Below are 24,925 nucleotides of genomic sequence, written 5' to 3'. Positions count from 1 at the left end.
TGAGACTCAACTTTTCACTCTGATATATGTTAGCATGATTGGGACTCAACTGTACACTCTCATATATGGAAATTTGAATTTCTATGCTTACATTACCTTAATTTTTTTTTTCCTAAACTTATACTTACCAATATTTTTAATATATGACAATTTTATTGTTTTTTCCAAAATACCCTCCCCCAATTACATCAACTCCCCTCTTCCCATATTTTCCCCTAAACGTAAATCGGACCCATCGGGCCCAAGGCATCGGACCCGTTGGGCCCATCGGACCCCCTATATCGGGTATCGGGTTGTCATCTTCAACCTCCAGCCATGCCCCCATCAGACCTGACCATCGAACGGGCATCGACCCCCATCAGGCTCGATTAAAAAAAATCCATTTTCGACAAATCTCTTCCTAATCTTCCTAAATCTAACCTTAACTAACAGATTTCACACAAAATTGCAACATATTATTCTATTTCATGAATTTAAGCACCAAAAATTAAAGGAAAAAAATTGAAAAAAAAATTATCTTAGACATTTTGGGTGGTTTGGGTGGTCGGCGTGGGTGATATGGGTTGAGGGTGGTGGTCGGCTGTGGGTCACGTAGGCCGGTCGGCCGTGGGTGGTCTGTCGTGGGTGGGTGCGGCACAGAGAGAGAGAGAGAGAGAGAGAGAGAGAGAGAGAGAGAGAGAGAGAGAGAGAGAGAGAGAGAGAGAGAGAGAGAGAGAGAGAGAGAGAGAGAGAGAGAGAGAGAGAGAGAGAGAGAGAGAGAGAGAGAGAGAGAGAGAGAGAGAGAGAGAGAGAGGCGGAGTTTCAAATGGGGGGTATTGTGGGAATTAAGTAAATATTATCCCATTTTACCAATACCCCCTATTTTAAGCTTAGGGAAAAAATTATTCCCTAATGCATGCATAGAAATTCAAATTTCCCCTCATATATGACAACATATATACAAAGGACCGACCACTCTAGAGTTAATAGAACCATGATTGAGACTCAACTATACACTCTCATATATATTGTTATATATATATATACAAAGGGCCTAATAAAATTATGAGACTAAGTGTTCCCTCAATCAAATAATATGTGCCGTTCTCTCAAAAAAAAAATAAATTATATATGTCGTTTTTTGCTTTTATTTTTTTTTAAAAAAATGTCGTTTTCTTCTTTTAATAAATACCTCCTTTTCTAGTATCAATTAAAACCCTTAATCGTACAAGAAAGAAAAGCCCCAAATTATTTTGTTTCAGACGTAGAAAGAAAACTCTAGAAGAAAAAACCAAAACTCCTTAATTTTTTAAGGCAATACAAATTAAGCACACATTTGAAGCAAGAGATAGAAGAACACAAAACATTTACATCATCAATGGAGCTCACCTCAAAGAGAAGCTCAGTTGCTGCACTATCAAAGAATCAATTTATATCATCAATGGAGCTTCCAAATCACTTAAATCTAATGGTAGCCTTCTATACTTTCAATCAATCTTGTATTCTCTCAATCCTAATAATTTAATTTTCCTCTCAACTTCTTTTTTGAGTACACACAGATGTGGGAGAGCTTTCTCTCACACTAAAAATATTTTCAGAACGTTTTTTATAGTGAGAATCTTATGAGCAAGGTAGAGTGTCCTCTTATTTATACTTAACCTTTTTTCACTTGATTTTTTTTTATCTAATTAAATATAATTGATATTATAAAGGTTTGTTTTTAAATTGAGTTAACTAAAAATCGTTAGTAACTAATTTGTGTTTAAATATTATATGTATAAATATGGTTTAATTTATTTACATAGTAATTTTATTTGAATAATAATTGATTCACTTGTTGAGAAAAATCTAAAAAAAAAACGCAATTTTTCATTTAGTTTTACTTAGAAAGCGCACCAAATAAAAATCGGTGGTTACCACATATATATACTCTTTTCTATCTACTCTTAATTTGCTCAATTACTTTTTTATTCCATTACAGAGAGAATGGGTGAGAGAATGGATGATGAGCTTCTGCAAATAGGTATGTGCTATATATATATATTTTGTTTTGCAATATTATTTCTTTTATTTAGGAGATAATTTTATATATGATCAAAGATAAATTATAAAGACTCGATCATAAGTATGTTCTCTTGTTTTTTCAATTTGATATTAGAGATGACATACTAAATTAACCAATGCTTCCTTAGTGCTTGGTATTATATCAGTTTATATACTATAATGAAATCAATAGTATTCTCCCTAGTTTTTTAACCTTTTGACAAAAAGAAAAAGAAATAGCTATTTTCATAACATTTTCTTGAAATTTTTTATTGGCTTTGCTTAAGAGCAGTTGTAAAAGGGAATCTCCTTAAGTGGGAGAAGCCACAATCTTAAATCTTTGAGCTACAAACTCAATTGTTGAGTTGACTTGGATATTTTGGAATTGAATTTCAATAATTTATGTGTTTGATTTGCTGCTGCTGCGCTCCTCTAATTAGATATGCAATAGCTTTGATATGTTCTAATATCATCATACAGAAGTGAAGATGCTTAGTTTTTTTTCCTGGATTTTTGTATTTTATTTTCTTGTAATGTTTGTTACCATATACATTGTCTTTAAAATGAACAAAGTTTTCCAAGTTGATGGCATTGGCCATAGTAGTGGTATTGAATATATATACTTTAGTTATATGATTCCTACATGGAATTCTTCTCCAGAAAAGAAAATTGGTATAAAATGTTCTTTTAGATTAATTGTGGTCTTTTTTAATAATATAGTTTGTTTCTTAGTTAGTCTTTTTTATATTTATATATATATATAAAAATATATATTTAATGTTAGAAATATTGTGAGGTCCTCCAAATATGATTCTATGTTTCTAACTAATTTTTTTTCCCCAAAATCAACAGCTATGGATCCATATATGCGATATAGATTGGCATCACAAGACTGTAGAGAATCATATACAAATATGTTGACAAATGATATTAGTGAGAAGAAAACTCGATGTCCTACACAAATGTGTAAAATTTGAGAAAACCATGATGATGTGAAGATAAAAATTACATGTAATAATTTTGGACAGTCCTGTGATAAAAATGCTGACCAACTTTCAAGCTTTTTTGGGACATTAGTAAAAGATGAAAAAAAAATGCTCCAATTAATTATAAAAGTTGGCATAAGGTACCCCTTAAATACAAATATGGAATGTGGAAAATCATACAGGTATTAATTATTATTTAATGGAAAGTTTAGATTAATTTGTTTTTAATATTGATCTTTATTATTATTATTATTGTTGTTGTTGTCGTCGTTGTTATTATTTGTTAATAATAAGTGTTTTATTATTGTAGGAAAAATTTGACATTCCTCTTGATGCTAAGATTTGGACTTTTAGAATGTTTCGTAAGAAACTTCGAGAGTAGAAATCATTCCTTAAAAACACTTATTATTTGGAGAACTTATCATTTGAGGAGCAAAAAAAATGTAAAGATAAAAGAGTGTATCATGATCAATGGGAAGAATTGATCAAGTATTGGCCTACAGAAAGTGCACAGGTAATTTTTGTTCAAGTTTAAATTAACTTGCTTTGTTTTTACTATCTTTTCAGAAATTTTAATCAACTAAATTGTACTTTATAATATTGTTCTAGAGCAAAAGTGCTAAACACAAAAGTAGTCGTGCAATAATCATACAACTGGCAGGAAGAGTTTTGCACAACTTAGAGCATTACAGGTAGAATTTGAAAACTATTTTAACATTAAAAGTCGAATCTTGTTTCCAAATTAGATATGGTTTTATTACTTATTAATTATGTTCATCTGTAGAAAGTGGGTGGTGCGAGTACGCCAACGCGTGCAACTATGGTATGATCAAATTATTCTTAAATTATGTATTATATATTGCTAGCTAGTTTAGTTCAATCTTAATTAACATGTCTATAATGTGAAATTAATGATAGTTACAATTACAAGAGATAGAAGAAAAGAATGAGGATTCATCAAAAGAAAAGACTATGAATGATTCACTTTCTAAAATTATGGGTGGGGAAAAACATGGATCAGTTCGCATGTTTGGATTCGGCGTCTGCCCATCCGATGTGTGGAAAGATAAATCAACTTGGAAAAGGAGTCAAAATAAGTATGTAGCTGCGCTGGAGTCAAAAGTAGATGATCTATAATCTCAACTTATGTTGAACAACCAAAACAATGACAATGTCTACTGTACATGTTAAATAACTCATTTTTTTTTTTTAATAATTTCTAATATTAACCCAAATTTGTACTAACTAAAATGAATTTTTTGCTTGCAGACTTTAGATCGTGGTGACATTGCCACATCTTCAAATCTGGTTTAGTTTTATTTTATTTTGTTGATTTTTAACTTACTATTCTATCAACTATATACTTGTTTTGTTAATTTATTGTGTATATATGTAGGACATAAATGCTATCACCTCACTTAATAAAGAAACTAGACATCAACTTTGGTTTTCATCTCCTGCGTATGATACTCTTCTCATTGAGGTAACTAGTACTCTTATATTACCAGTTTTATAAAATATTATCTCATCACTTTTGCATCACATTTAAAACTTGAACATACACAACAATTTTCATCACTTTATTCTCAAAATATCATTTTTCTCTGCAGTACTTGCTTTGTCTATATGTATGTATATGTATATCTTATAGTTAGCTTCTACTAGCTTTGTTAAAGCATATCAACAGAAAATGATATCATCATATAAGTTGCATGTTGCAGGGATGCAATGAGATTATTAAAGTGCACATTTATTTCAATAATGCCAATAATCTTCAACTCATTACCTGATCATTCACTTTTAACACTACTTCTTCTCCGTTAGTTAATAATTAGTATTGATTTATAATTTTTTTATGCAGGTTGGGGAAACAGTCAACATTAAAAGTGTCACTAATGAGCTTGAAACAATTGCTATTGGTATTGTTTGCAGCAAAGATCCATCTAAAAAAGTTGGAGGAGAAGAACTTGGATCCTTTTTTTTTTTTTTTTTTTTTTTCTGAAGTTATTGTTAAAGTTCCTATCAAGCCTAATGAACTATTGATTAAACCATATAGATATATAAAGACAATCCGTGATGCTGTTGGAGCGTCCATTACATGGCCAACATCATTTATGGTAAATTCAATATGATTCTAGAATAATAGTCTACCATTCATTAAATATTACTTTAAATGTGCAAAAGTATTTACATATTTGGTATTTTCTTGCAAATTTCATGTAAAGCAGATACCTAACTTGATAACTCAATGCTGTGTTTTCATTACTATAGAAGTTGAAATTTTTGTAAATATATCCGTTTCAGTTGTTGTTAATGTCAATGTTTGTAGTAGAAGATTCACAATACTGTTCTTTGTGCTTTTTTATTTGGTGTTGTCTTTGTTTATATAGTTGGTTTTATTAAATATTAATGTGATTTTATTGTTGTGTAAGAAATACTTTGAAACATATGTATTATTTACAATATTCATTATATATATTTTTAGATTATATTAATTTATAATAAGTGAAATTGTATTAATGTAAATTTAAAATTAAATAATTATATAATATTTGAAAAATGAATTACCATTTTAATAGTATATACTGTATAAAAGTTAACAATTTAGTTTTTTAATTATATATATAAAAATAATTTAATAACATTTGTATAAATGTTAGTAATATAATGTAGTAATAATTTAAAAATTTTACTATAATTATTTAAAATATTAGAAATAGTGATTTAATAACATTTTTATAAATGTGAGTAATATAATTTAGTAACAATATTAAAATGTTACTAAAATTATTTATATATAAAAAATAAACATATAATTTTTTTTTAGTAACATTTTAAAATGTTACTAAAGTGTATTATTTAATAACATTTTAGTTTACATCACATGAGCATATCCTACATTTTCTACAAATGTTACAAAAACTATGAATGTGAATAAAAGTGTATAATAGTGACATTTCTAGGTGTTACTAGGTATCATTTTTGTTGTAGTGGTTACACCCTTTCAATATATTTTATCCTTAAAACACTTGGCCACCTATAAATGATATTTTAGTGAAATAATATAATCACTAAAATGAGATCTCAATCATTTATCTCTATTCAGTCAAGCTCGAAGGAAATCATCGTTTCACTTCTAAATACCTATAGAAACTATAGATTCCATATCTATGATTAGTGCTCCCACTCAATTGTACTACCATGTTCCCAAAATGTACGTATCACTCTGACCAAAAAGTAGGCTTAATTAACAAATCAAAAAACATGAATAACACTCTTGAGATCTAACCTAACCATGTTAGGATTAAGATCATTTGATCTAGGATCAACTAAGTGATATTGAATTGAATAGATATTACGGTAAATTTATCATATCTAATCAAAGTTCAATATCGGTCCCTTCCAATGTATACTCTATACATCTGATACTGGTAAACTTTGCCAATGCCCTGGAAAGGACATAACACTTATCCAAGGTGTAAGTGTACCTATCGCTGATTATCATGCCAGTCTAAATCCAGTGAATTGACAAATTAGGGAATTAAACTTTCGAACATATAATCATGATTATATTCCACTGTACTGACAACACTATAATCATGAACAAATACATATGTTCTGGACCTAATAGAATTTATACATTAAATATAATCATGAAATAAATCATGTGAATCATGCAACATAAAATATTATTTCTGATCTTTATTAATTACTAAATCTAATTATATTGAAATGTATTTTATTTAGGGCACAAAACCCAACAAAAATATCTAGTGTTGTCTGATCATTTATTACTTATATATATTTTTGTAGTGAATTTATTACGAAAAAGCTATTTTATTTTAGTTAATGAAAATCTGCATTAACAAAAAGTACATTCTCAAGTATTTTTGGTGAACAAGAAATTATATGCTTGTTTATTCACGAGGTGAATTAAACCCTACTAAATATACTAATCTTTATTTTTAATTAGACAAAAACAGTCGTAAATTTACATTTAAGCCAATATTTGTTAGGATTTATGCCATAAATGCAAGTAATTAATGGATAATATATTATTAAATATATGAAATACAAATATATTATAAATGAATACGTTAATTATTGTTTAAATTATTAATAAATATCAAAAAATTTCCTATTCATATAGGAGTGTATGATCTTGTAAGTGTACACGAGAATTAAGATCATAACATATGAATGAAACTAGTTGGTAGTGTATTAAAGTTTGAAATTTTTAATATTATATATATATTATTAGACTGCAACATATAAAAAGTTAAAATTTTAAAAAATAAAGGAAAAATTCTATCAAAATCCTAAATTAGCATTACATTACTTTTTATGAGTGATTAAAAAATTTAGCCTTACACAATATATTTAATACATATATTTTTTAAAAAAAAAACAATGCAATATATATAGTTTTTTTTTTTTCATTAATACATCATGCTAAGAAGTATTTTACAATTTTTTTTTTATTTTTCTTTTTTTTTTTCACATTTATTTTATTAATATTATTAAATTTTTTGATATGATTATTCTGAATAAAATATATATATCATATGATTTAAAAGTAGTTACACTGTAAACTATATCCATATATGTTCTATATATTTATGCAAAGAAAAACATAAATCAAATGATGAGAGATTCTATTATTATTGTACCGTTTATCTATTTTATTGGAGTTTTAATTAGTTTTTATTTTCTTTTATAATTATGTATTTGTTAAATTATGGTCACTTTTTTATGGTATAAGTCTCACATTGATTACAGTGAGAGATATTTATTATGAAAAATTGTGTTTTTGCAAATGTCAATTATATATAAGAAAATATAAAACTGTATGCGTCTGCAGAAGCAGAAAGTAATTCTGCTACTGCAGTAACCCGTTTTGCAGTGACAAAACAGAACAGGCAAAATATAAAAAATATTTGCAGAAAAATAAATAACTTGACACAAGAGATTTATACGTGGTATCAGTGTTCACCCGAACACTACTAATCCACAGGGCCACGCCCAGAGAATGAAATCAATTAATAAAGTATCAAAATTACAAAGACAATTGACTTAAACAAGTTTAGACTCCCTCTAAAGTATTGCCGCAATCCTTTGTAATCCACTTTATGAATCTGACTTCTTGAAACACCTTCAAGCCCGAACTCCCTTCGTCTTTGAAGTGTGAGTGCTTACTTCCTCTCGAAGTAAGGCTTCAACAAGTCTTCTCCCGAAGACCAAGTGCTTACTTCCTCCCGAAGTAAGGCTTTATCAAGTCTTCTCTCGACGACCAATCTCTTGTTCAATCAAGTAGTTCTTCACAACCTCTAGGACAGAGTAAGAACAGAAATAAACAACTAGAACCTAGATGAACAACTAGGCTCTCACAAAACAAAGAAAAACTCTCTTCTCTCAAATAAGATAAGTGTAAAAAATGAATAATGGAAGAGCTAATTCAAATGACTGCTCTCTAGGCTCCATTTATAGAACATAGAAACCTTAGAGACAGTCACAAGATCGAATCTACAGCTGTACAAAAACTTTCCTAAGAAAACACGATCTGCAGCATCAGATTCGGATGTTGACGCAGCAGATCAGACCAGAAACAGGAAACTTGCTATAATCGTGTCTGATCCTCTATTAATGCTTGATTCCTGCCAAAAACAGATTTGATATTCTGATTGTATCAAGATACAATCGAAATCAATAAGGAAAAGGCAATGATCAAAGTTTTCCTTAAAAGACAACTTTCCATAAGAGAATTGCTTCTCTTACAAGAAGTTTCCAAACAAAGGAAAGTTCAGCTGAAAAGTGCAACTTTCCTAACAAGGAAAAGAGCAACTACAAACCGAATAAACAAGGTAAGAAATCGGTTATGAATGCACAAGAATCTTACCATAAAAGACAAAAAGATTTTGTCAACTAACTTGCCAAAAAAGGACTTTACAATCTCCCCCTTTGGCACTTTAGATGAACAAAATATTTTTTAACACAAAGTACCTGCAAATTAAAGTTCACAAGTACTAAACAAATAACTACTCCCCCTGAGTAACACAATCGAAAACTAAAAATAACAAAATAAACATGCTAACTTTTAAACCAAAGAAGTTCACAAGTACTAAACACAACTCCCCCGGGAAAAAGGGCCAGAGTTGGTCCAAACAAGCAGTTAAAATCAAAATATTACTCCCCCTTTTTGTTTATCTAAGGGCCAAAGATAACAAATAAGAAAATATAGTAATATGTCCAATCAAAAGCAAAGAAAGAAAAAGATAAAAACTTAGTCTCTGTAAAGCTTGACCAAGGTGGACAGCTGCTTTGACATCTCTTGCTGAATTTCCTCCATGGCAGCAAGACGATTGTTCACCAGCTGAACCTCATTCTTGACTTCCTGGATTTCTACAGCAGCAGAACTCGAGCTTGCAGCAGCAGCAGCAGCAACACCAGCTTTAGGCCCCTTTTGAAACACTCCATCAAAATACTCCGAGGGTTGGAATGTTGTTCCACTCAATGAAGGCTCAAGAGTTTCATGAGATTGTGTCACATTTTTCTGAGAGGATAAAACCTTAAAAATTAAATTTGGAAACACAAGCTTAAAAGTTGGCTTTTTACCTCTTCGAAATGAAACAATTCGGTTCAAAATGTGGGAGACCAAGTCAATAGTGTTGGGTTTTATGCCCTAAATAAAACTCCATTTCAATGTAATCCAGATTATTCAGTATCAATAAAGTAACAGAAGTATTTTTCATTCATTTGTGTATGTTTTGGTTCACTTAATCAATTGTTTGTCTATTTGATTTATAAATTCATCCAAACCCCTTTCACATACTTGATCATGTTTATTGTGTTGTCAACACAGTGGAAAGTAAACATGACTATGTGAATAAAGGATTCCTAGATTTATCAGAACACTGGGTTTTACTGATATGACAATCTACAACAGAGTTTACTTGCATTTGGAGAAATGCTATGTTCTTTCCAGAACATTGGTTAAAGTAAAGCTCAGGTTGGATGCATGGAGTATGCATTGGAATGGACCGATATTGAACTTTGAAATAGATTTATAAAACTTACCGTAAATATCTATTCAATTCAATATCACTAAGTTGATCCTAGATCACATGATCGAAATCCTGATATGGTTAGGCTCAATCTCAAGAGTGTTATTCGTGCTCTTTGATTTGTTAGTTAAGCCTACTTTTGGGTCAGGGTGATACGTACATTTTGGGAACACGGTAGTGCGATTGAGTGGGAGCGCTAACATAAATATGGAATCTATAGCTTCTATCTGGCGAATAGTAAGCAAAGGGTGATTTCCTTCGAGCTTAACCAAACAAGATAAATGATGGAGTACTCATTTCACTTAGTTGAAGTATCATTTATACAGGGTTAAGTGTTTTAAGGATAAAATACATTGTAGGGTGTTACGGTAATTAAGTCCCTTTACAGTGTAAATCATCCATATAGAGGATCATTGATCACATTAGGATTATAACATTGGATAACTAATGATGTGTCTATATGGTGGAACATACAGAGCATTCTATATACTGAGAGTGCAATTCTATATAATATTACTTGTAAGACTCATTTTATTGATTTTAATTAATCAATTATAATTCTCAAGATAGACTGTGTCTATTTGAGAATTTATCACTTATTAAGGGCAAAACAGTAAATAGAGATTTTGAAGGGCATATTTATTAATTAGGAAACTTTAATTAGTTTTATTATTAATAAAATAAATGAAAATATATGATTTGATAATTAATTTTAATTATTAAATAATTAGATTTGACATTTATGTGGTTGAACAAAGGAATTGGCAGTTTTTGACAAAACAGGAAACTATCAATGTAGGAAAAGGAAAGTTGGAAAAGTGACAAGCCTTGTTTCCACAATGCCGAGGCCGACCACTTAAGCTTCCCTTTTCTCATTGATTTTTCAATAATGTCAATTAATTTAACCATAGCCCTGGGTGGTCTTCTATAAATAGAAGACAAAGGCTTCAGTTTTGAACATACATTATTCTAACAGAATTTTCTCACTCAAAACTCTCTCTGAGCCACCACCCTCTCTCTCTCTATTCCTTCACTGTTTCGAAATCTATTAGTGTTAGAGTAGTGCCCACACACATCAAGTAATACCTCAATCATAGTGAGGAAGACTGTGTAGAATTCAGAAACAACAAAGAAGGACTATCGGGCTCAGATCTTGATTATACTCTTCTACAAAAAGGAATCAAGGGTTAGAGATCTGAGTGGGAGGAGACATATATTCCGCTGCACCCAATGTAAGATTTCTGATACTTTTATGTGTTTAATTTTCAATCGTTTTAGAAGTTCATATTTAGGTTGTTAAATCAACATACTTGCGAGTAGATCTAAGTTCCTGGTAAAATAACTTCCAACAACTGGCACCAGAGCCATGGTAATTGATTTGCTTGCAAGAAATTTGGACTTAAAACGATTTGTTTGTGTTTTGGATGGTATCATGTTGCTTTGTGTGTCATATTGATGTTTGATTGTTGTTTGTGAATTCTGGGAAAAATAGTTACTTTTCTGTCTCTGTAATTATTTTTTTTTTGGATAGTTTTGAAAATTCTAAGCAATTTACTTTTTTACAGAACTCGATTTCGATTTAATTTGAATTAGTTATGAATTTTTGAAAATTGGAAAAATCGGGATGATGAACCTCATCACACGCGCGCGGAATGGCTGCATGCAGCCTCCCTGCGCCGTGTGAGCTCGGCCATTCCCCCCTAAAACGCGCGTGGATGGGCATGCCTGGCATGCCATCCGTACAGATCATCCAATTTTTTAATTTTTTCGATTTTTCATGCTATTTCATGGAATTAAATTCCGATTTTTTGTGTAGTTTTGTATATTGATTTTTGTTTTTCAAATTTCAAATCTAATTATCAGAAATAAATTAATTTTATTTTTTTAAAATTAATTTTAGATATTAGTGTAATTTGATTTTGAAAATAGGAAAAATCAAGTTTTGCTTACCTCTTTTCTTATTTCCTTTAAAATTTGATTATTTTATTTTTTTTAAGGTCAGATATTAATTTTTTTTGGTAACTTGACCTTAATTAGAATAAGATCAAAATAATCATGATATTTTAAAAGAGGAAATAAGGTATTTTTGTTAACTTTTAAATTTTGTTATTCTTACTTAAATTAAATTGTAAAATAAGAAAAAGGGTATGTATTTACCATTTTTATTTTATTATTTAATTTATTAAATAACATGAAATTTAAAAAGGAAAGTTAGCAATTTATTTTGAAATGACATTTAGGTTACCCAAAACCTAATTTTTCAAAATGGTAGGTTTAATTTTTAAATTTTTTTTTTTTCGAAATATATGTTTAAAAAATTAAGTAAATCCTACATCCAACTATCCAAATCTAACTTATTGCAGGATTATGTGTTTTAGATTGTTTGTAAGTTTTCTAAAACCTATTATTGCTTGATCTAAATTGCCATGGTTAACTTGTTGACAGATCCAATGATCTGATTTTAACCAATGGTTCAATTGATGATAGATCAAGTAAATAATTTGTAACAGGTAATTTTTACAATCTTCTTTCATCTGTGTATGACCTAGTAACATGATAGGATCCATCCAAATGTGTGTGCTTGTGTGAGCCTATATGTTTAATTTCTATTATAGATACATATAGGTTGTTGTTGCTAAATAAAATATCATACCTGATAGATTTTATTTAGGCTCATTTAGTAGTGAGCCTATTCAATTAATAACAGTTGTTCATTTTAAGGTTAAATTCCTCTCTTTTGGGCCTTGTGTGAGAGTTGGGAGCCTTAGAAGTGGGTACGATATACTGGACCCAGCCCCCCCTCACATGAACAACCCCAATTGTGAAGGCCCATTTGCCTGATTGCTAGGATAATTATATTAGTTTGACCTAATAAAATTGATTAGCAACATAATTAATTTCATTCTTCCTTGAAATTAATTTAAGAAAAACATAGTTTGAATAATTATATTCTAGAAAACTATATGTATTTTTCTTGTGTTTAATTAAATATGGAATTATAACCATGTAAATTCTTTCTGAATCTTAATTTTATAATTTCATTAAATATTCCTATTTAAGTTGAGATTTAGTTAAATCTATCAAATCAACTTAGATTTGAATATCTTTTGAATTTCCTATTATAAATTAAGTTGAGGAATTGGTTATTAAGATTCTTTAGATATTTTTTAAGTTGATATTTTATAAATATGGGAACTCAAAATGGAATATCTTCTAAATTAAGTGGTTACTACTTAATTGGTAATATTTAATTAAGTCATTGATTGAAGAATATTTAAGTTGGATATTTAGATTTTTTCTAAACAACTTAAATAAGATATTTTTCAAAATTATTCTATTTTGAAATTTAATTAAAGTTTTTACTTTAATTTGTAATATTTCATTATTGAGATATGGAATATAAATGATTAAACAAAATACATATTTTTTAAATAATGAGCTTTAATCAAGAGAAATTCGATCTCCATTGTTGGTTTTACATAGCTATTGTTTTAGTGAGTAATCCTCCCTAATGGAGGAACGTTCATTAGCAAGTTAGCGCCGTTTAATCTCGAAAAATAAGTATTCTTATAAGTTTTTTATATGGTTTATGACCACCCTAATGGTGGCGACTGTATAAGACTTACAAGAGTATGAAACAATGGTAGAAGCTCATAAGATAGAATTGCCTTGACTCTCGCCTAAACGGGACAACGCTGAATTCCAATCTTGATCGAATAAAAGGTTGCTAGAATGTTTGACATTTTAGATGAATTGACAGCTCTATTCAATGGATGATGCTTTGACTCTCGCCTAAACGGGACACTGTATCAGTTCGTTGGAAACCTTGGAAAATAAACTATGTTAGATTTAGTATTTTTATAACATATGTGATTATTTGTTTTCTGAACTTGTGTATGAATTTATAGAACCAAAACCTTACTTCTGTTTATTGATATGTTGTAGTGCCAATATGAATAACCCTCATCCCGATCCACTCCTAGTTAGAATCTTAGCAAAAGAACTCAATAGTGTGAAAATGCATCATGGTAGTTGCATTAACTCGCACCTATTGTTGATGAATCTGAAATTCCAAAAGGCAAATCTACTAGGAATTGATTTATCAAAGGGACAATGGGTACGGCTCATACTTAATAGTCTTCCTCAGGAGTATGATAGTTTTGTTCTATATTACTTATTGAACAATCCTCACTCCTCCGACATGGACAAACTCGAGACTGAGTTGAGGGTCCATGAGCGGAATCTGATTGCAATGGGACCTCCTGGTATTGCAAACTTTAATCAGAGGAAGAAGATTAAGCATGAGGGCTCTAACAAAGCTGCTTCTTCAAGTACAATTATCAGACATCATGTTTTATGTGCGAATTGTAATGGAAAGGGACATAAAGAAGAATAATGTCCCAGGCTTCTAGACAATTGAAACGAAGGTGATGCTTTTGTCTTTGAATCATGTGTTTTAGAGAATGACAAATCCACCTGGATTGTTGATTCTGGATCTACTAACCATGTATGTTCTTCATTGCAGCTGCTTGAAACTTGGGAGAATCTTCACCCAGATGCGTTAAAGCTTAAAGTTGGAAATGGCGAGTTGGTATCAGTTAAAGCAAGAGGAACAGCCCGAATCAAGTTTCATTCAAAGAAATTTTTACTTTTAGAGAATGTTTTATATATTCCCAATTTTAGTAGAAACTTGATTAGTGTTTCATGTTTACAAACACAATTTTATATATTGAATTTTTCGAGTTCAAATTGTTCAATTTCTCGTAATGGATTTCATATATGTGTTGCTAACATGGAACAAGGGCTTTATGTTTTAAGACCTGATACTCAAATCTCACTAAATACTGAACTTTTCAATGTAGCTAAACCTAGATCCCTTAAGAGAAAAGAGATTGATAATGATGATCAAACTTATCTATGGCATTTACGTTTAGGTCATATAGGCTTTGATAGACTCAATAGGCTAACCAAAGACGGTCCATTGAAAAATGTCGTCTTAGGAGAACTGCCAGTATGCGAGTCTTGCCTAGAAGGAAAAATGACCAAACGTTCTTTCTCTGCAAAGGGAGAGCGTGCCAAACAACCCCTAGGGTTAGTGCATTCAAATGTTTGCGGACCTCTGAATGTAAAAGCCCGAGGTGGTTATGAGTATTTCGTCACTTTCATTGACGATTTCTCTAGATACAGTTTTCTTTACCTAATGCAAAAGAAATCTGAAACATTTGAAAAGTTTTTGGAATTTCATGCTTTGGCTCAAAACCAATTAGGTAAAACATTAAAGATCTTACGAACTGATAGGGGTGGAGAATATATGGATATGCAGTTCAAAGATCATTTAACTGAACTTGGAATTGAATCCCAATATATTGCCCCAAGCACACCACAGCAAAATGGAGTTGCAGAAAGAAGAAATCGCACTCTCTTAGAAATGGTTAGGTCTATGCTGAGTTATTCAACTCTGTCTACGTCCTTCTGGGGATATGCTATTCAAATGGCAAACGACATTTTAAATGTTGTACCATCTAAAGCAGTCCCTAAGACACCCGTCGAACTATGGAATGGTCGTACACCTAGTTTACGCCATTATAGGATTTGGGGGTGCCCTGCTCACGTCTTGAGAAAGAAAGAAGGCAAACTGGAATCGCAAATTGAAGTTTGCATGTTTGTCGGAAATTCTAAAGAGACTAGGGGTGGACTATTTTATAGTCACAAGGATAACAAAGTGTTTGTTTCTACAAATGCTACTTTCCTTGAAGATAACTATATGAAAGACAACAAACCGAAAAGTGAAATTGTATTAGAGGAAATGCTTACAGATACTGTTCCTTCAAATGTTCCATCCTCTTCTACTCAAGAAGAGGAACATCCCACTCCCTCAGTTGTAGCAACTGAGAAAACTACTACCAAAGCTCCTATTCAGAAGGTCACCGCTCCTCGTCGTAGTGGGAGGGTTTCTACAAAACCATCTCGTTATGGCTTGGATGGTGAAATCAATATGGTCGTTGGTGACGGTATTGATGACGACCCATTAACCTATAAACAGGCAATGGCAAGTCCGCAACGGAAGCGATGGTCAGTCGGCATGGATTCAGAAATGGATTCCATGAAAAAGAACAAAGTCTGGGAATATGTAGATCCACCCGATGATTTTCGTCCAATTGGATGTAAATGGGTCTACAAGAAGAAAAGAGGCGCTGGAGGCGAAGTCGAAACTTTCAAAGCTAGACTGGTTGCCAAGGGTTATACCCAAAGAGAAGGTGTGGACTATGAGGAAACTTTTAGTCCGGTTGCCATGCTCAAATCCATCCAAATTCTTCTCTCCATTGCTGCCGCTTTAGATTATGAAATTTGGCAAATGGATGTCAAGACAGCTTTTCTAAATGGGCTTCTTGAAGAAACCATCTATATGGAGCAACCAGAAGGTTATGTTCTTCCTGGGAAGGAGAATAAAGTTTGCAAATTAAATAGGGCCATATATGGACTTAAGCAAGCTTCTCGCTCATGGAATAAAAGGTTTGATGAGATCATTAAAACCTATGGCTTTCATCAGAATGAAGATGAACCTTGTGTTTACCAACTCAAGGAAGATCAAGTAGTAGTATTCCTGGTCCTTTATGTTGATAACATTTTGATCATTGGCAACAATATCAAGAAAATGACTCACATCAAGGAATGGCTTGACACTCAATTCGACATGAAAGACTTGGGTGAGGCAGCCTATGTTCTCGGTATTCAGATTATCAGAAACTAGAAGAACAGATCCCTTTCTCTCTCTCAAACAACTTACATTGACAAAGTTCTAGAGAGATTCTCCATGACTAATACCAATGGGGCAAATATGCCTTCTACATATGGTATCCGTCTATCTAAGGAACAGTGTCCTACTGATCCTCAAGAGATAGAAGACATGGAAAAAGTTCCTTATGCTTATGCAGTTGGAAGTCTAATGTATGCTATGCTATGCACTAGACCTGACATCTGCTATGCAGTTGGAATCGTGAGCAGGTATCAGTCAAATCCAGGACGGGAACATTGGAATGCTGTTAAGCATATTTTGAAATACTTAAAGAGTACAAGAGATTATGTATTAGTCTACAAGGGTGGTGCTTTAAATCCCTTAGGCTATACAGACTCAAATTTCCAGGGATGTCTTGAAGACAGGAAATCTACATCTGGGATGGTGTTTACTCTTGGGGGTGGAGCAGTGGTTTGGAGAAGTGCTAAACAAACTGCAATTTCGGATTCTACCATGGAGGCAGAATACATAGCTGTGGCTGAAGCAGCTAAAGAGGTTGTCTGGCTTAGGAAGTTCTTCACCAGTCTTGGTGTAGTTCCTAGAATGGAAAAGCCTCTAATCCTGCTTTGTTATAACAGTGGAGCTATAGCCAACAGTAAGGAACCTCGGAGCCACAAGAGAAGTAAGCATATAGAAAGAAAATATCATATTATTAGAGAATATGTGGCAAGAGGAGATGTACTGGTGGAGAAAGTGGACACGCAGGACAACTTAGCTGATCCATTCACCAAAGTCTTGGCAGTGACTGCATTCTAAAAGCACCGTCAGAATTTAGGGTTAATTGAAATGTACTGATTTGTTTTATATTAGTGCAAGTGGGAGTTTGTTGGGTTTTATGCCCTAAATAAAACTCCATTTCAATGTAATCCAGATTATTCAGTATCAATAAAGTAACAGAAGTATTTTTCATTCATTTGTGTATGTTTTGGTTCACTTAATCAATTGTTTGTCTATTTGATTTATAAATTCATCCAAACCCCTTTCACATACTTGATCATGTTTATTGTGTTGTTAACACAGTGGAAAGTAAACATGACTATGTGAATAAAGGATTCCTAGATTTATCAGAACACTGGGTTTTACTGATATGACAATCTACAACAGAGTTTACTTACATTTGGAGAAATGCTATGTTCTTTCCAGAACATTGGTTAAAGTAAAGCTCAGGTTGGATGCATGGAGTACATGGCCGGCCATAGGGTGGGGCAGCCGGGGCCGAGGCCCCAGGCCCCACAATTTTGGAGGCCCCAAAAAATTAAAATTAATATTATATATAAAAATAAAAATATAATATATGTATATATATAAATTTTGGTTTAATATTTTCATAAAAAAGCTTACAGCACAATTGGTAAGAGAGGGGTTTAATGTTGATTGGTGGGTGCTGGGTTCGATTCCTGGTTTCTTCGCATTTTGGGTGTTTTAAAAATTAAAAGGTATTGATTAAAATTTGTAAAGATTATGTAGGGTTTCAATTGCAATTAATAAAGTTGATGATCTTTCTTCAAAAAAATAAATAAATAAATAAATCAAATATTTTTAAAAAATAACTAACAAGAAAAAATAGTATAACTTAAATAAAAAGTACATTTATTAATTTATTTAACTTCTTAAATTTATAAAAACTTATAACATATATTAAAAAAAATTAACATTATTTTTGACATACTATTGATTTTTTTTTTTTTTTTATAAAAGTCCTAAAATATATAACACTTCAATAAAGATGGTATTAATTATAATCAAATATTACATTAAGTTTGGTTATGTGTGAAAAAAATTATTTATTATATGGAGATAAAAGAGTTAATTATATTGTGTCAAAATTTCAATAATAAATAATACCTCAGAGCAAAAATAAAAAAAAAAATATTTATTTTAATTTTTTATATAAAAAAAGGTCCCGTTTTAAATTTCGCCCTAGGCCTCTCAACACCTTGAGACGACCCTGATTGAGTATGCATTGGAATTGACCGATATTGAACTTTGAAATAGATTTATGAAACTTACTGTAAATATCTATTCAATTCAATATCACTAAGTTGATCCTAGATCACATGATCGAAATCCTAATATGGTTAGGCTCAATCTCAAGAGTGTTATTCGTGTTCTTTGATTTGTTAGTTAAGCCTACTTTTGGGTCAGGGTGATACGTACATTTTGGGAACACGGTAGTGCGATTGAGTGGGAGCGCTAACATAAATATGGAATCTATAGCTTCTATCTGGCGAATAGTAAGCAAAGGGTGATTTCCTTCAAGCTTAACCAAACGAGATAAATGATGGAGTACTCATTTCACTTAGTTGAAATATCATTTATACAGGGTTAAGTGTTTCATTGGCTGCTTGCCTTTGGCAGCAGCAGAAGCCTTTGCTGGTGAAGAGGATCGAGCAGGAGTTGGAGCAGATTTTGTCAATGGAGGCTCTGGCTCGAGTTCAGTTCCCTCACTATCTGAGGAAACTCCAATGTCCTCTGGAATCTCCTTCTCAGAATGGAGAGAAATGGATTTGTGAGAGGAGACTTCCATTGGTTCTTCTTCTTCTGAGCTCGAAGAAACCGAAGGTGGATTCGTCTTAAGCTTTTTCTTGGCTGGAGGCGCTGGTTTGTCATGACTTCGAGATGATCGAAGTTCCTTCTCGATAGAGGCTTGCTGGGCACGAGTGCGAGTAGAAGGACCAATTGGGGTAGAGGCAGGAACTGATGCAGCAGGAGGAGGAAATACAGCAGGTGGAGGAGTTTCCTTTGACGATGAAGACGATGAAGTCCAAGTTTTGTAAGGACACACAGATTTTCGAGCCACTTGCTTAGGAAGACGTTTTGGCTTTTCGGGCTGAGATTCACACTGGGGAAGCGATGAATCTCCTGTTTTTGCAGCAGCAGGAGGCACGGATGAAGCAGCAGGTGCATTTGAGGGGGTTGCAATGGTTTCCACCATATTTTTGGGATGCCCTAGGTTCTTTGTTCTCACCATTTTGAACTGAATGAGACAATGAACAGCAAACAAGCAAGAGAGACAAAGAAATAGATTCGGGTAGGTGGTGAGAGTAAATGACAAAAGTTGGTTTAAATAAACATGGGAGAATTGAGCAAAAAGGAAACCAATTTCAAAAAATTTGAGTAACCACCAGCCCACGACTACAAAAGGAAACCGCCCACTCTCTTGCAACTCCTTTCCCTTTTTTTAAAAAATAAAAATAAAGGGAAACTAGAAATACCAACATTATTTCCAAAAATATCCTATTTAAGACAATCTTTCAATATTAAAACCACATTACCATGTAAAAGATCAATATTTAAATGGAAACATATCAAAATAAATCAAGAAAGAATAAATATTGATACTTACCAATTAAGCACAAAATTTTCTTAGCCCATGAATCAAGTCACAAACGCCTCCCTCTTTTTTTTTATTGTTTATTTTATTTTTAAAGAACCGAAAATAAAATATGTACAATAAATATAAGGAATTCTAAACCAAGCAATTTAATCAAATATCATTACAAATGACAAAAATACATGTTATGCTTCCAAAAGAGAATAACTAATTAGTATCTCAAGAACAAATCATACTTAATTGATGTTGAGGAAAAGGATATCCATGTTACTAAAAGTTGTGAATCAGGATTTTTAATTTATTTTAGTAGAGGAGACTTACAAATTTGAACACACTTGTCAGACATAAGTGTGTGCAGTGAAAATAGGATCATTGTCCTTGGCAAGATTTTTTATTTTTTGCCTTTTTCAAACTGATCCCGCAACTGGATGCTATCACATCATATTGAAGGTAGCCCTTTTCTATGGTAGTGCATCCTCATCATAGTTGCTAATTACAATGTCCCAGCTTACTCAAAAGATGGCTTTCACACCTCAGTATGGGTAGCTCTATTCCAGCAAGGGGCCTGACAAGCAACTGAAACAAAAATCGCTCAACTCTGTATAAGAACATTATTTAATCCCAGACACAAATAAAAAGTAACATGAACTTTTTAATCTCAACTTCAAGAAGTATGATAAGATTGAGATCCTAACTAATTATAATCCAAAAGCATAAACATAATTTGTCAAATTAGAATGAAAGAAGATTAAATGCTAGTAAAGAAAAACTTAACAATATTGTACAAAAATATGAACAAGAGAGATTAGACAATGCAAACTCCCAAAGACTTTCTGAGGGAGTCAAAGCGACTTGAGTCTAGGGCCTTGGTGAAAATATCAGCTAATTGTTTTTCAGTATCAACATATTCTAATTGCAAAGATTTATTTTCAACAAGTTCCCTGATAAAGTGATGCCTTATATCAATGTGTTTTGTTCTAGAATGTTGAACAAGATTTTTGGAAATATTTGTGGCACTAGTGTTATCACAAAAAATAGTTAAAACACCCAATTCAAATCCATAATCAATCAACATTTGTTTTAACCATAACAATTGAGTACAACAACTGCCAGCAGCAATGTACTCAGCTTCAGCTGTGGACAATGAAATGAAATTTTGTTTCTTGCTATACCAAGATACTAGATTATTTCCAAGAAAGAAACAACCTCCACTTGTGCTCTTTCAATCATCAGCATTGCCTGCCCAATCTGCATCACTAAAACAAGCAAGGTTAGAATTAGTATCTTTAGAATACCAGATTCCATAATCAAGAGTACTATTAACATATCGAATAATCCTTTTTACATCTGATACATGAGATTCCATAGAATTACTTTGATATCTAGCACAAACCCCCACACTATAACAAATATCTAGACGACTAGCAGTTAAATACAATAGACTTCCAATCATACTACGATAAAGTGTAGTGTCTACCTTTACTCCATTCTCATCTTTTGTCAATTTCAAAGTGGTGCTCATGGGAGTACTTACGTGCTTAGCTGACTCAAGACCAAACTTCTTGACAAGGTTCTTAGCATACTTACTTTGAGATAAAAATGTACCTCCTTCCATTTGTCTAACTTGAAGACCCAAAAAGAAGGTAAGCTCACCAACCATGCTCATTTCAAATTCACTTTTCATTTGATCAACAAAAACCTGCACTTCATGGTTAGATGTAGAACCAAAAACTATATCATCAACATAAATTTGAGCAATGATAAAATCAAATTTTATATGCTTGATGAAAAGAGTTTTATCCACACTACCTCTTTGATAATCATGAGAAAGTAAAAATTGAGTTAACCTTTCATACCAAGCTCGAGGAGCTTGTTTCAGACCATACAAAGCTTTTTCAAGCTTGTACACATGGTCTGGAAATTGAGGATCTTCGAATCCTTTTGGTTGCTCAAAATACCATTTAGGAAGGTAGATTTTACATCCATTTGAAACAATTTAATATCCAAAATACAGACAATACACAAAAGTAAACGAATTGATTCTAATCTTGCAACAGGAGCAAAAGTTTCATCAAAATCTATACCTTCTACCTGTGTGTATCCTTGTGCCACCAATCTGGCCTTGTTTCTCACAATTGTACCGAACTCATCACTTTTATTTTTAAAGATCCACTTTGTTCCAATTATATTGATACCTTTTGGTCTTCGGACCAAAATCCAAACCTTGTTGCGAACAAATTGGTTGAATTCCTCTTGCATTGCATTGAGCCATTCTTCAAAAGTCATGGCTTCCTTCACATTTTTCGGTTCATATTGAGAAACAAAACAAAGAAAGCTAATCAAATTAACATACCTTCTTCGGGTTACCATGCTTTCTTTAGGATTTCGAAGAATGAGATCTTTTGGATGATTCAGTTAAACTTTGGTGCTTGGTTCCTTCTGGATAGAATCAGTGATGATGTTGGGATGAGTCAAGATAGACGGTTCTGGTTCTCCAGTCTCAGTTGCAGCAGTAGATTTGTCATTTGCAACATCAGAATTGGGTTCTGCTACATGAGAATCTACTTTTGCTACTTCTGGAGGAGTATCCATAAAACTATCTATCTTGGCTTCTGTAGAAAACTCTGAAAAATCTTTAAAATCATCAACAACCACATTAGCTAATTCCAAAACAGTTTGAGTTCTCATGTTATAAACACGATAAGCTCTACTGTTTAAGGAATATCCAATAAAAACACAAACATCACTTTTAGCATCAAATTTACCAATATGCTCACGATCTCTATAAACATAACACACACATCCAAAAACATGAAAATGACTTACATTAGGGCGTTTACCTTTCCAGATTTCGTAAGATGTTTTTGAGGTACCTGGACGAATAAACACTCTGTTTATTATATAGCAAGCTGTGTTAATAGCTTCAGCCCATAAACACTTTGTCAACTTCCTGCTATTTAACATCACCGTTGCCATTTCCTACAATGTTCGATTCTTCCTCTCAACAACTCCATTTTGTTGAGGAGTTTTGGGAGCTAAAAATTCATGAGTTATACCTGTAGACTTACAAAAATCATCATACACAGAATTTTCAAACTCCTTACCATGATCACTCCGAATTCGAACAATTTTCCCAATATTACAACCTTTTTCAACTCTTAATCTCAAACAAGGCATCAAAAGTGTTAGACTTTTCTCTTAAAAAATCTACCCAAGTGAAACGAGAGAAATCATCAACACAAACAAAAATATATCGTTTACCATTTAAACTTTCAACTTGAATTGGACCCATAAGGTCCATGTGAAGAAATTCCAATACTTTTGAGGTATTGATATCAGACACAGGTTTGTGAGTGATTTTTAATTGCTTACCAAGTTGACATGGTTCACACTTACTAACACTCTCTTTACCAAGCTTGGGTAGTCCTCGAACAATACATGAATTTGACAATTTTTTCAGGTTTTTATAATTAATATGCCCAAGCTTGGCATGCCATAAATCCGTGGTGTTGTTGATGGCTGAATGACAAGTAAACACAGGAGTTAGGGTATACAGTTATCATTGGATCGAAATCCTTGCAAAATACATTCATTATCATCATTAAGTACATAACAATGATCACTGTCAAACGAGACAGTATACCCTTGATCACAAATTTGACTAATGCTAAGTAAATTAGCCCTTAGTCCTTCAACTAACATCATATTTTTCAGCTAGGTAACTCTTCAAAATTTAGAGTTCCCATACCAACGACTTTTCCAGCTAAGCCATTGCCAAAAGTGACTTCTCCACATTGCATAGGCCGAATGTTAGTCAAAAAGTCCTTGTCACCTGTCATATGTCTAGAGCAACCACGGTCAAAATACCCCATTTGAGATGCAGCACTTTTATTAGAAAAACTAGCTAGACAATTTTTCTTAACCCATATTTGTTTCAAACCTTTATGTTTCTTTTGAGATTTTTCTAAATTACCAAAATAATTTGGTTTAAACAAATTTTTCAACGTGAAACATTTAGGTCTGATATGTCATTTTCTACCACAAAAATGACAAGTAGGAACAAATCTTTTTACCTGAGATCTTACTCTTTTCATAAATCCTGGAGAGATTTTATGGCAGCAGAAACTGCTTCTGCTATGACAGGTTGTAAAACTGTTGCAGCAGACTTCATATTTGTAGCATCAGGAAGATTCATTGGAACACTCGATTTTACAAACTTCGTGATTCCAGAACTTTCCATACCATTTGATCCAATGCCAGCAAAACCTCTTCGACCTGCATTATGAGCTTTTTCAAAAATAGAAGATCCAGGATTAAGCATTTGAACATTTTTCTTAAAATTTTCAAGTTCCTTCTTTAAAAGAGTGATTTTTTCATCTTTAACACAAAAATCTGTCTCATAATCTTTTATTTTTAATTCACACAATTCAATTTGATGAGACAATTTTTTATTCAATTTAACCAACTCTCTATTTTCAGTGGTAACCTGAATCCATTTTCCATACATGACTTTGTATGATTCAGCAAGAGACTCTTCACACAACTCAGAATCAAAAGAATCTGATTCTTCTTGATTAGTGGTATTATTCAAACATACCAATCTAGCTTTCACCTGTGAATCACACAACACATTAGTCATAACAGAAGTTAAGGCAACATTCTCAGAATTATCTTCATCACTCTCGGTCTCATCATCACTCCAAGTGACATTGAAACTTTTCTTATT

At 32.3% G+C, this 24,925-nt stretch overlaps 1 protein-coding gene and 1 long non-coding RNA gene across 7 annotated transcripts; one reads left to right on the top strand and one right to left on the bottom strand.

The window, feature by feature from the left end:
• Positions 1-1,195: 1,195 nt before the first annotated feature.
• On the top strand, positions 1,196-5,186 carry LOC115694852 (uncharacterized). Of its 6 annotated transcripts, XR_009688430.1 has the most exons (9): positions 1,199-1,450; positions 1,961-2,002; positions 2,875-3,190; positions 3,319-3,522; positions 3,618-3,700; positions 3,793-3,831; positions 4,278-4,316; positions 4,405-4,491; positions 4,870-5,176. It is a non-coding gene; the product is annotated as an uncharacterized LOC115694852 (long non-coding RNA). The 6 variants fall into 6 exon arrangements; XR_009688428.1 differs by having other exon boundaries at positions 1,196-1,450; positions 3,793-4,316; positions 4,870-5,184; XR_004007496.2 differs by having other exon boundaries at positions 1,197-1,450; positions 3,927-4,491; positions 4,870-5,180.
• A 4,102-nt stretch (positions 5,187-9,288) lies between these two features.
• LOC133039299 (uncharacterized) lies at positions 9,289-19,800 on the bottom strand. The gene is made up of 2 exons (XM_061118160.1): positions 19,215-19,800; positions 9,289-9,620 (listed from the first exon to the last, which is right to left on the bottom strand). Exons 1-2 carry the CDS (start codon positions 19,798-19,800, stop codon positions 9,289-9,291), a joined length of 918 nt encoding a protein of 305 aa, XP_060974143.1.
• Positions 19,801-24,925: the final 5,125 nt, after the last annotated feature.

The sequence above is a fragment of the Cannabis sativa genome, chromosome 6 (genome assembly GCF_029168945.1).
Source record: "Cannabis sativa cultivar Pink pepper isolate KNU-18-1 chromosome 6, ASM2916894v1, whole genome shotgun sequence".
NCBI lineage: Eukaryota > Viridiplantae > Streptophyta > Magnoliopsida > Rosales > Cannabaceae > Cannabis > Cannabis sativa.
Note: the sequence above shows the minus strand (reverse complement) of the source record. Positions and strands in the feature narration are given on the sequence as shown.

What these genes read in the sequence shown, in the direction of transcription:
- LOC133039299 (XM_061118160.1), bottom strand. Translation starts at nt 19,800, where the DNA reads ATGGTGGAAACCATTGCAACCCCCTCAAATGCACCTGCTGCTTCATCC. An exon ending in GGCTTCTGCTGCTGCCAAAG is followed by an intron (nt 9,621 to 19,214) that starts GCAAGCAGCCAA and finishes CATTTCGAAGAG; the next exon opens with GTAAAAAGCCAACTTTTAAG.